The 12,554-nt window shown below is 40.3% G+C and overlaps 1 protein-coding gene across 1 annotated transcript in view; it reads left to right on the top strand.

Moving 5' to 3' along the window:
- MAP1B (microtubule associated protein 1B) overlaps positions 1-7,625 on the top strand; it is a 72,227-nt gene extending 64,602 nt beyond the window's left edge. Inside the window, exons 6-7 of the mRNA XM_021531757.3 lie at positions 1,007-1,245; positions 3,000-7,625. Of these exons, the coding sequence (XP_021387432.2) occupies positions 1,007-1,245; positions 3,000-3,155 (395 nt within the window). The 3' untranslated portion in view covers positions 3,156-7,625. The remainder of the gene's footprint in view (positions 1-1,006; positions 1,246-2,999) is intronic.
- The last annotated feature ends 4,929 nt before the right edge of the window (positions 7,626-12,554 follow it).

Here is a 12,554-nt window from a genome sequence, read left to right as displayed (position 1 = left end):
ATCAGGAAATCTTATCACTTCATTTGGAACTTTGCCCTGTGGTGAGTGTCAGAACATGCTAGACAACTGTAAGGAAGTTTTCTGGCCTTGCAATGTTTGACCCTAAATTGATCATATTGCTCAGATAATTGTTTACCAAGCTTAATCAACATGAGAAAGCTAATAAACCATAAACATTAATCATCTGGGTAAAATTACTGGCTGAAGCCCGATTTTTAGTTTACGCTATGATTTTAGAGCAAAAGATGCAATTTTTTTGTGTAATAGTTTTCATGTGTTTACATGTTGCATTACATTTTGACTGAAGCTCTTTTTCTTGGAACAAGTTCTGTATGTACTATTTACAGCAGCAAAGAAATGCTTCACCCCACTTTTTGTGATAAGTGGCTAACTCCTGTATGCAAATAGGGATACAGAGGCAGACAAATACTCAACTCTGTTCACTGAATTGCTTTGCAACTTCCTCCTTCCAAGTTCCTTCTTGACCCTCTTTGTGCTCACATGTAGTAGCTTCCTGATGGATCTGTAAGGCAGCCTGAGCACATCAATTGCTGTCATGTCTAGCTATGTGCCTCAGATTTCAGGACAGCTTCAAATTTTCATGGCTTCCTGTGTGATACTATATTTTATAATCATTCATACCCTAGATTTTCAGAAAGCTGCACTTCTTCATCAGGAAAATAATAGCACCATTTACCGAATGGTAATTCAGTAATCAGAGCCCTGCATAGTAATTGTTGGATAATAGTAGTATATTACTGGAAAAGGTTCAACCAAGTTTTTGTTATGTGGTAGTGATTTTTTATTGTATTATATAGTTCCAGTTTCAGGTTTTTCCTCCTATTACAATCATAATTGGGGTACAGCAAAGCTGTAACATGTCATAATATGTAGGAGGGTAATTCCATAATTGGTCACCTCTCACCTCAATGGTACTAAAAGTAATTAATAAATGCATGCTTTTAACCAACCTGTCATACATTCTTTTGTTGTTTGGTTTCCAAAGGACCTGGGAATACTAAGGTGGCAAAATCTACAGCAGTGCCTCCAGGACCTCCAGTGTATTTGGATCTGGTGTACATTCCCAACCACAGCAATAGCAAGAATGTTGATGTTGAGTTTTTCAAGAGGGTGCGGTCATCCTACTATGTGGTGAGCGGGAATGATGCTGCAGCCGAGGAGCCAAGTAGGGCTGTTCTGGACTCCCTGCTGGAGGGCAAGGCACAGTGGGAGAGTAACATGCAGGTAGGCTCTTCATTTCTGTCTCAACCTGGAAATCTAACCTTTCTCAGCTATGAGGAACTGGAGCACTTCTGGCACAGATGGTGGCTGCCAGAGAATGGGACCCTGTCTTGGTTTCAAAGACAGGTGTCTGCCAAGGAAGGCAGGAACCTCCTTTGGAATGGAGAATATGGTGAGCGAAAAGAGGACCTGCACCCAATACCATTTACTCAGACCAATTCTCCCAGTATCTCTGTCCTTCCCAGACAAACCACCAGGTAAAAGGACAGAGTAGCTAGCTGCACTCTTCCCTTGAGGTGTGGCAACTTATTTTGCCTCTCTTAAGTACCCCATCCTTATTGTCTCCTACCAACACACATGGGAGAAAATTCCGTGAGAGAAAGAAACAAAAGAAAGAATCCTAAACTCCAGCAGGCCCCCACGCTGGGAACCAATGAAAGCATTGATGATGTGTGAACCACAGAGCTGCACTGCACTCCATTCAGACCAGTTCCTGGTTTTTAAAACAGTTGAGAGATGGCTTATAGGGCCAGCTGGCTGTCTCATAATTTTACTACACCACATATATGATCTGAGTTTGGCATTGTTGCAGTTTTAAGTAGAGAATAAATGTTACACACTTTATAAAGTAATTACATGCATTTGGAAACTTCATGTGCCTTTCCATTATGATGAATAAGTTAGCAAAATATTTCTTTATAATCTGAAGAGTTATCAGTGCAGATTACAACCTTATAACTTCTCTTGAAAACTGCACTGTCTCAGCACTTTGAGAAACATGCCTCACTCTTCAACATTTTTAAAAGTTTAATAAGGGATAAAAGGGACAGTAAACAGCAACAGGTGCATAGCCATAGCTAGAGGGACACCAGCTAATCATAGCAAGTCTTCTTAAATACTTTTTCATTGCATTAGTCAAATACATATTCATAAATATTAAACGTATTGAAACATTTCTTTAAACTTCTTTATATGTTCCGGGGATTCTTTAGCTTGGTCCGACCCCTGACCCATCTTTTTAGAATACGTACAGTAATCATGGATGTGATTTTGAGAGTTATGTCTCACTTCTGTGGTTTCAGCAGGCAATAGTGATAGTCAAAGGATCAGTGGCAGGGGTCTTTACAGCTGTTCTTCAAATGTTATCTGACCATGCAGACCATTTTAGCTATTTCCACGAGTATTTTAAATCAATATCAGCTATTTCACAAATTCATCTGTTATTCTCACTTCTGTCAGTTAGTTACAGAAATAAAGGCACTAGTTATTATTCCACAATTACAGTTACTTCTGCAAAAGTTAACACATAGCATCCACTTTAATATTTTCCGAAACCCTAAACTATAGTTTATGTTTATCACAATAAAATATTCAAGTTACACCGGGACTAAGGCACTGGCCACAAAAAGCTGACAAATTATACTATATTAAATTCACTTAAAAGTGATTACAAATAGTATTATATCAAAATCACAGAAATTAATAATAATTTGCAAAAGCCAATACATAATAGCAAAAGCCAACAACTACATAGTTATTTATAACAGGACCTTACAAAACCAACATTTTCTTTCGATAAACCTTATTTTCAGTCATTCTGCCTTACCTACATGTTGATTTCTTTTTTCAACCCATTTATTCAAGTATTTATTGCATAAAAATCCACTCTTTCGAAAAGAGTGTTGGATGGGGCTTCTTGAAAAGACATTTTGCTGTTTCTGTGGTCCATTCAATAGGAATTTTATTTTGTGTTGCAGGTGACTTTAATCCCAACCCATGACTCAGAAGTGATGAGGGAATGGTACCAAGAGACCCATGAGAAACAGCAGGATCTCAACATCATGGTTTTGGCAAGCAGCAGCACTGTTGTTATGCAAGATGAATCTTTTCCTGCATGCAAGATTGAACTGTAAGAACAAGACCGTGCATCACAAGATTAAACTTTGTTTCCAGAAATTCTTCAGTTTGAAAACACCTTTCCTGAAAATTCAAGTCATCTATTTTAACTGCTCAACTATATACCTGCCAAATGCTATACTATGTCACAGTGATGCAAGTCACTAATATTTTTCAGTCTTTGTTGGTTGCTAAGGGAAATAACAGTCTTCCCATAGTAGAGTACAAATTACTGCGAAAATACAGATCCAGTTGCATCAACATTTTAAAACCATGCACTCTAGCAACCCCAATTGACTTTTGCCAGGTAGAGGCGTTTGCCCTCTAAAGAAACACAAAGAAAGTAAGAGAGAGAGGGGTAGGAGGAGAAAGTAGTATATATTAGGTCTGCATTAGTCTCATGGCAATAGATGTATCGCTTACTACAGTCTGCTTATGTTCTCACATGAGAAGAAAGTTTTAAATTTTTATCAATATGAGCTATCACTATGGGGATCCTTTTTTTAAAGAATTAAGTTAGCTCAAACGTAAAAAAAAAAAAAAAAAAAAAAAAAAAAGAGAACATGGCTAGGAAGGGATGTATGACCTAATCACTCATCAGCAGCTTTTCACTTTAATTTGAGCTCTGCATACTGACACACCGTAACAATCACAGGCCAAATATGCACGTAGCCTGCACCCCATCCAGAAGTGTAAAATCTTTCTTAGAACATGCAGAATTGTTGATCTAAGGCATGCTTCCAGCAAAAACCCGCTCACTCCAGCCAGAACTGACCAGTCCACATGCTTGAACACCCATGTCCACTGTCGATTAACTGAAGCAAAATACCAAAGCGGTCAGGAGTACATACAGTAGACAATTTGCCTTAGAAAGTGACTTGAATGTACAAAGAAACTTGATGCACTTATTTTTTAATGCTGAGACAGCAAATTTATAAAACATCTGTGTAGGATCATAGTTACACCAGTAAAGAAGTGTGAGTGTGCATGTGTGGTATTAGGAACTTATCTGACTGGTCAAATGGTTTGGTGCTCTGAATTACATATATTAGTTAAGTGAACACTTCATAGATGCACCTGGACAGCTCAACAAGGCAAGATGAGTTTTTTTTTGAAGGCTCCTTTCATACTGTGGAAGCAAGATTGAAGTGGTGTCCAGTATCAGAGTTACAAAACTTAGTGAAACATTCAGATTGATTGACAAGGTTACCTGTGAGCCTGTACAGTATTCAGCCTTCCTTTGTCTTACCTGATTTTATTTGTTTAATTTAAGAGGGAACAAATGTACAGAAGCCTTTCTTTTTAGTGCTGCATGAACTTTTAATACATTATTTGTAATAAACACTTTCATTTACAGGTAAATGCAAAGAAAATTTTTTCCGGTGAAGGCATTCTTTTTAGTAGTTTCGTAAGATAAATGAGTAGTGTTGTTTAAGATTCTAGTGAGAATGGATATTGAGGTAAAATTTATTGAAAAGAGTCAACTGTCAATACCTTTTTCAGGAAACAGGTATGGAAAGATACTCTCATAAAATTATTCTGTTGATGATGACAGAAAATTGGATTTGAGAAGTTGATTGCCCAATATTTAAAAGGTTGTAACCTACATTATTAATCCTTACAAGATCTTGAAAAAGGATAGAACAAGCAATAAGCTAAAATAAGTCCCTTCTCTTCCCTTTTCCTTCCCTTGTCTTCCCCTTTGCTTTCTTCTTTCCTCTATTCTTTCCTTTCCTCCTTCTCTTTCCTTTACTCCTCTCTCCTCCTCTCATTTCCTCTTTTTTTACTCTTTCACTTCCTTTCCTCTTCCTTTCCTTGCCTCTTCCTTTATTATTCTTTTTTCTTCCTTTCCTTTCCTTCTTTATGTTTCCCTTCTTTTCCTTCTCTAGACTGCTTGCAGAGGAGCAGCACCACCTCTGTGATTTAAGACAGTTTGGATATTTTCGTCTCAGAAATTTTACCCCAGTTTAAAAGATCTTGTTACATTGCAGAAGGTCTTCAAATCTGAATTTGAGAAGGTGTAAAGGCCTACAGCACAGACTTATGTGCTGGTTGTATGAATCACCGTTATGGCTGGCATTAAGTTTTACAATGTAGTGAATTATGACCTCATTTTATTTTCTCTTCTTATAATTTATTTCAATTTTATATTGTTAGGATGTTTTTGTTTAATAGGTGTATGTTTGCACTCCTAATTTTTATGAGGGTTTTTTAATACTGGTTTAGGGTCTTGTAAATGTGGGCTTCTCATGCCCATTTAATGCTGTGAATTACTGTTGTCAGTGGCTGGGGTTTTGATTTATTTTTAATGTCTTCTCTTTTTTTAGGTTTCTCTAGCAATGCTGTTTTATTTATTGCTATACCTTTTAAGTAGTTAAGAATAACTCAGAGTTACTATGGCACAAAAGGCAGATGGAAATGTATTGTGAAAACAAGCATGTTTGCTGGGCTCATGTCATTCACTTAAGAATGCTTTTGTAATACATAGTCTACAAAGATATGTGGTATCTTTGCAGACTATGTTGTATCATTTTGCAGATATGTTCTGCAAAATTTTTGGCAGAACAGTTGTACTGTTTCTACAATTCTTTCTTATTTGTGTATTTTATTATATCGGTCAGAATTCAAACCTTTTGAGTGGGTAGGAACAGATTTCCTGGTTTTCTGACAACACCTGAAATGGTTTGTATCTCTGCTTTGGTAGAAAATTGTTTTAAGTACACAAGTGGTTTTGTGACTAATCACACTTATGCCACTCACTCCTGTGAATCAGGAGCAATTTTACTCCTGTCAGGGAAATTACAGTCATCTGATCCTACTGTAAATTAAATTGGAAACAAGCCTTAAATATGCCCAAGCAAGTTTATGATGGCTGAAGCATTTGTTTTACTTCTGAAATAATAATAATAATTAGACAGTTACATATACATTTGCTTTTTTTGCTGCTACAAGAATATTAAAACCCTGGTCTGGCTATTCTGAGGTATTGTAATGCCTGTTCCATCCACTCCCTTCCAAATGGCAATGGCACCTAGATTCAACACAGCAATGAGCTCCTCCATTGGCTCCTCTTGCCCTTAATGACTTTCCTGCCTGTGGATCTAATCTACCTGTGCTAATCCTAGTACTACACAACTAGTTTAGTGTAAGTCATCAAAATGTACTATGTACATTAACGATGAGTGCTGTTGATCAGCATAGATTTCTAGGAGCATGGTTTGTTATTGATTACTCTAATTGTAAAGATTCAATACCTGAGTGCAAAGAACACTCCATTTCAATGATGGTATTACCCATAACAGCATTCCCAGTCATGATCTTTATGCTATTAATATAATGCTTCATATAATTCAATGAAGAATTAACTTTGGGGATCCCATCCCACTCTTGAACTTGGACAGGGCCTCTCTTGCATGCCTTTTCAAAGTCCTGTGGTGGGCCTGACTCATTGACCTCTATTTTCACCTCATCTTTCATAGAAATCATTTTTGATTTTTTTTTTACTTATTTTACATACTGTGGTGAATGGAGATAACTGTGTATATGAATGTTCGGGTTTTTTTAATTGTCTATGATAGCTTATGCATTTTAGGAGAGTTCTGGTACTCTTTTACTAAGATTTAATAAATTTGTTAATTGAATTTTCAATCCCTCCCAACACAAGCAAATGAGTTCCAAAGAGCACTTGCTGTGCATTTGGAGCATTTCTGTCATGCGCTTCTCTTTGTTCATCTGTCGCCAGAGGTTCTTGCTCAGTAATGATGTTTTTGAGAGAAATAGTAATTTTCTTGATCTGGATTTACTAGAATATGAAAAAATATAATGTTTACACTTGAAAGGAAAGCTTTCATCTTTTCACTTAATTGAACAAAACACTAAAATCAACTAGGGGAAAGCATTTATTAGACTGCAATTATATTATTCACCTGGTATAAAAATGTTTGCTATTTAAAATTTAAAAAAAATAAAGAAAAAGCTTGTTTGTTGTGACTTTTCAAAAAAAATCCTTAAAAAGAAGTGTAACTAAATAAAACAATGGCATAAAATATAGAAAGAAACAAATTTAAGGAGCAGCTTCTCTCTACTAGGCTAAGAGCTCCAGAAGGCAGGAGCTACCTCTTCAAGACTGGGCTGTAATCTCAATGTAAAAGACAAAATCTGAAATATGCTTTCACGCATTTGCATGCAGCCATTATCTTCCAAACTATGGAAAGAAAGTCTTGTGGCTGGCTGAGAAGCACCTCACACACCTCCTCTCTTGTTCTGAATGGTGTTTGTGTCAGTCTGCAGCTGTGTATGGTATTATGTCTTATAATCCTGCATCACTTCTATTCTATCCAGTCATATCTAATGTAGAAAATTAGTTTCCAGTGAAAGTAATATGTAGTGCTTTTATGATATTTGTGTGCAATATCCCCTCTTCCATTGAGGATATTTGATGTAAAGGAATCAAACTCAGTTCCACAATAAAATACAAAAGTGGTAAAGTGGTGTTGCCATGTTTCTTGTCTTTGTGTATGTATGTATTTTTAAGTTCTCCCTTTCTCTTAGTCATGATTACCTAGACTATGGGGTTTTTTTCTGAAGATCTGTGATTATTTGAATGCCAGACAAACCCCAATCTCTCTTTAGAAATTGGAAAATAAATGTGGAAGGATACTTTTATCTTGTGGTGTGAAACATTACCATGATGTACCATGACATGGCTTCTCTGTTGTTCTCATTCCTGTATTCCTCAGCAGAATGGGAAAACACCTCATTTTCAGTAAGTACACAGTCACAGATGATGCCAAATAAAGTTTCATCAAACTGAGCCCACCATGAGGTCTTTTCCAAAGTTGTAGCAGTTCAACAAGAGTGTGTAGCTTGTCTCCAGTAGTCATGGACCCTTCCTGACCATTACTGCCCATTCATCTTGGTTAGGGTGGAAAGAGCATGTGGGGAAACTGAGCCCTCAATTCACTTTTTTACTCTGTAAATGTTAGAATTCCTCTACTGCTGTTGGGGGGTGCTCAAAGGCTTCCTGCCTTTGTAGTTTTTCTGCTGCAATGCCTGCTGTACTGAGATGCAGCAGTCCATGGTGACAGCATGAGGGCAGGTAAAGGCTGTGGCAGCAAAAGGCAAGGGGTGCTCATTCCCAGGAGAAGCAGAGGTCCTGTGGGACTTCCTTCACCCTCAGACAGCAGTTTTCTTTTGCAGGCCCTTATTCACCTCCAAAGTCCAAGAGTTTATTTCTAGCTTCTTATGACAAGAAATGCTGTACCTGGCTTGAGCATGGTGAAATAGGGGAAAATGATGACTAGATGAGGGCAGTCAAGTGCTGCAAATCTTATATCCTAAGTATAATTCTGCATATGTGTACATCAAGGTTTTCTAAGCTTTGTGGTAGAGTAAGTGATACTACTTAAAATATATTAGAATGATTCTGCAAAGGAGACTAGCTCAAGATTCAATCCCAGTCATTTACTTGCAGCTACATAGCAAAGTTCTGGATTTGCATAGGTGTAATGGGCCAGGTCTGCCTGGTGTGTGGTGTTTGGCTTGCTGCTTCTAGATGCCACATGAAAGCTCCTTTCTTCAACATAGCTGAACAAATTCAATCAGCTTATGAGGTATTATTTCAGTTTCCATGGGAACATGATGGTTCATCAGGTCTTTTCAGTCTATCAAAAATGGAGGATCTATCTTGTGGCATCCTGAACCAGTAGACTATTAATTCTTGATTCTGTGGATGGGAGGAAATTTTAGCCTTTCATTGATCCAAGTGTCTTGGTTTTAGAAGACAGGTGCCTGCTAAGGAAGGCAGGACCTTCCCTTGGAATGGAAAATGTAAACCTTCTCCCTCCAAATTACTATGATTTTGAAATTAAGGGGTTCTCAGGCAAAGATATGGAGCAGGAATAACAGTTCTTTATTAGATTTTTTTTTTTTTTATGCAGTAATGCAAAACAGCACTGACATAATCAGAATATGACCTGACCCACTGTGGGTCAGGGTGCTGGTAATAATGGCTCCTCCTTCTGGGCATAGTATCTGTCATGGTTTGACACTGGCACAATGCCAGTGCCCCCATGAAAATGCAATCTCTCAATTGAATGCTGTGAAATGCGATCGAGAACAGAGCAAAGCTTAATAAAAGGAAAAAAACTTTATTAAGCTACTACTATAAAAGAAAAAAAGAAAGGAAAAAAAAAACCACACACAAAGATCAAAATGAAAACCTTGCAAAGCATTCCTCCTCCCACCACCCGACTCCAACAAACCACAGTGAGACACAATCTGGACCCCAATCAGGTTTTCACCCTCCAGACAATCGATACTCAGTCCATCAAGGGAGAACAGGAGTCTCTCCTGTGCCACAGACCCCCCAGGAAACACAGCTGCCACATCCAGTGCTTCCATGTCACACATGGCACCGCCCGGAGAAAAAGTTTGCCATGGTGACCCTTCTCCTTTCCATGCACAGTGCTCTCACCACCAATGCATGGATGGACAGACTGCTTTTAGGATTATTCCTTTCAAGGATGCCCTGCCAAGAGGGGAGAAAAACAACAGTTCAGTTTTTCATTTTTTGGGACCACAGTCCGCCCAATTTTCCCCTGGGGCCGAGGGTCCAAGAACAGAGATCTTCTTCTCTTCTTCTTTGAGGACAGGGGGCACCACCACAAACCCCCTAACTTTTCTCTGGTCACTCCACTTCTGTCTTTTCTTAGCTGAAGCAGGTCTCTTGGCTCACCGGCATCCTTCTAAAATACAGTCTCTCTTGGAGAAGATTGATTTCAGTCGGTGGCTACCAAAGAAAAAGTCAAACCAAAAGCCACTCCTTGTCCCCCTTCTATCTAGAATTTCTCGTTCTAACATCCCAGGGTCCAAGCTCTCTCTCTCTTCCTCTCTTTCAAACCGAGGACGGGAAAAATTTCACAAGGCTTTAATTTCTCAAGGAAGGGTTAAAAGTCCCGACTCCCTGCTGGCTCTCTGCCTGGATTTCTCCAGCTCCCACAGCAGCTGGGCACCTTGCGGCCCCTGCCCTTGCTCTTCTCCTTCTTCGAGGTGAACTGCTGACAAGCAGCCGCTGCCAAGAGACTCTGGGGCGGGGAATGGAGACATCCTAGATTTCTTCCACCCTTCCATTTGCAGGGGCCAGCCCGGTTCCAGTCCCTCCACCCTTGGACCTACCTCAGTCAGGCCATGGGCCTCCCCCTCCCCACCCAGCCAGGCCAGGCAGGGGAGGCTGCACTGCGGCTGACCGGAACCAAAGAGAGCGAGTTCTCCTGGGAATTCTGCTTTTAACCCCTCTGTGTTCTCAGAGGCGTGTCCACCTTCAATTGGTCAATATCCAAATTGACCTTTTCCTTCCAGAAAAATTCTTTTTCCATGTCAAACCACGACAGCATCTCACAATGGGATGATGTAATTTTATCAGTCATGTAGTGAACTCAATGGCTCATTAACAGAAGATATTTCCCAGAGGGAGGATTGGTTGTAGAAGAGATAAAGAAAAACCCCACACCTGGTTTTAACAGGTGGCCCACTTAACAGAAGACAGCTGCCCCAGCTCTAAGAGATGGAAATAGAATACACACTCCTGGCCACATCTTGCATTTGCAGCCTAAGACACCCAGGATGTGACCAAAAAGAGGTGTTGAGGGATTTCTGATTAACAGCTACAGTGACATGCCACAGATCCAGCTTGTGCCCAAGATTGCAACAAAACTTGGCTTTCTAAAGTTTCCCTGGGCCCATAAGCATTGCCCATGTTCTTCATTCAGCAAGCAGTTTTTGATCAACGCCTGCTGTTGTAGTCACTATTCATCTTCCACAGATGTGACTAGTCTGCACTGCATCCTCTTTTGTGCTGTGTGTGCCTTCTTTGACACTGCACACTCCAGGAAAAGCTGGCAGCCCACGGCTTGGACAGGAGCACCCGTTGCTAAGAACTGGCTGGATGACTGGGCCCAGAGAGTGGTGGTGAATGGTGCTGCATCCAGTTGTGCTCTAGTGGTGTCCCACAGGGATCAGTGTTGGGGCCAAGTTCTGTTTAGTATTTTTATTGATGATCTTGATGAGGGTATTTAGTCTACCATGATCAAATTTGCAGATTACACCAAGCTGGAAACAAGTGTCAATCAATTGGAGGGTAGGAGGGCACTGCAGAAGGACCTGTACAGGCTGGATTGGTGGACAGAAACTAACAATATGAGGTCTAACAAGACCAAGATTTGGGTCCTGCACTTTGGACACAATAATTTCCAGGTTAGGGACAGAGTGGCTGGACAGTGGCCAGGCAGAAAGGGGCCTGGGGGTGCTGGTGACAGCAGCTGAGCATGAGCCAGCAGTGCCCAGGTGGCCAAGAGGGACAATGGCATCCTGGGCTGTGCCAGCAACAGAGTGACCAGCAGGAGCAGGGCAGGGATTGTCCCCTGTACTCAGCACTGGTGAGGCCACACCTTGAATTGTGTGCTCAGTTCTGGGGCCTTCAATTTAGGAAGGACATTGAGGTGCTGGAGCATGTCCAGAGAAGGTCAGTAAGGCTGGTGAAGAGTCTGGAGCTCAAGTCCTGTGAGGAGCAGCTGAGGGAGCTAAGGTTGTTTAGCCTGGAGAAGAGGAGGCTCAGGAGTGAGCTGATCCCTCTCTACAACTCCCTGAAAGGAGGGTATAGCCAGATGGGAGCTGGGCTCTTTTCCCAGGCATCCAGTGACAGGGCAATCCTAAACTGCATCAGGGGAGGCTTAGATTGGACATTAAAAGGCATTTCTTCACAGAAAGGGTGATTGGGCATTGGACTTCCCAGGGAGGTGGTGGAGTCACTGTCCCTGGAGGTGTTCAAAAAAAAGACTGGATGTGGCACATAGTGCCATTGTCTAGTGGACAAAGCGGTATTAGGTCATCATTTGACTTGCTAATCTCAAAGCCTATTTCTCAAATCTTTTCCAGCCTAGTTAGTTCTGTGATTCTGTGATTCAGATCCAGCCCAACACTACCAGAAACTGAATAATGCTGACTGCCCTCATGATAGTGGGAGATTTGCTGTTTTTTTGACTGCTATGTTCAGCATCATTTCCACCAGATATGAAATCCAGAAGAAAACTAGAGAACTAATTCAGCAGGTACTATATTCTGCACAACCATTTTTCGCTGGGCCTCAAGGATCATTACCACCTGCTTCTCTGCACTTCAACAATTCCTTCATTACCAAACCCAGTATGAATTGCTGGCAAGATGGAGGTTGACTGTGCATCTGATGCCAGCTTCACTGCCAAAACAATTGCATGCCATGATTTACACATCATACTGCAGACTGGTCCATCGCCTGTGCTTGTGAATCACACAGAAAAGATGAATTACATATCCTGTATTATGCCCTAATACAAACAAAGCTAAACATATATAAGAATGCCTATATGCATTAGAGTTGC

Source organism: Lonchura striata, chromosome Z, assembly GCF_046129695.1.
Source record: "Lonchura striata isolate bLonStr1 chromosome Z, bLonStr1.mat, whole genome shotgun sequence".
Taxonomy (NCBI): Eukaryota; Metazoa; Chordata; class Aves; order Passeriformes; family Estrildidae; genus Lonchura; species Lonchura striata.
The sequence above is the reverse complement of the archived record's forward strand: the minus strand, read 5'-3'. Positions and strand labels throughout refer to the sequence as shown.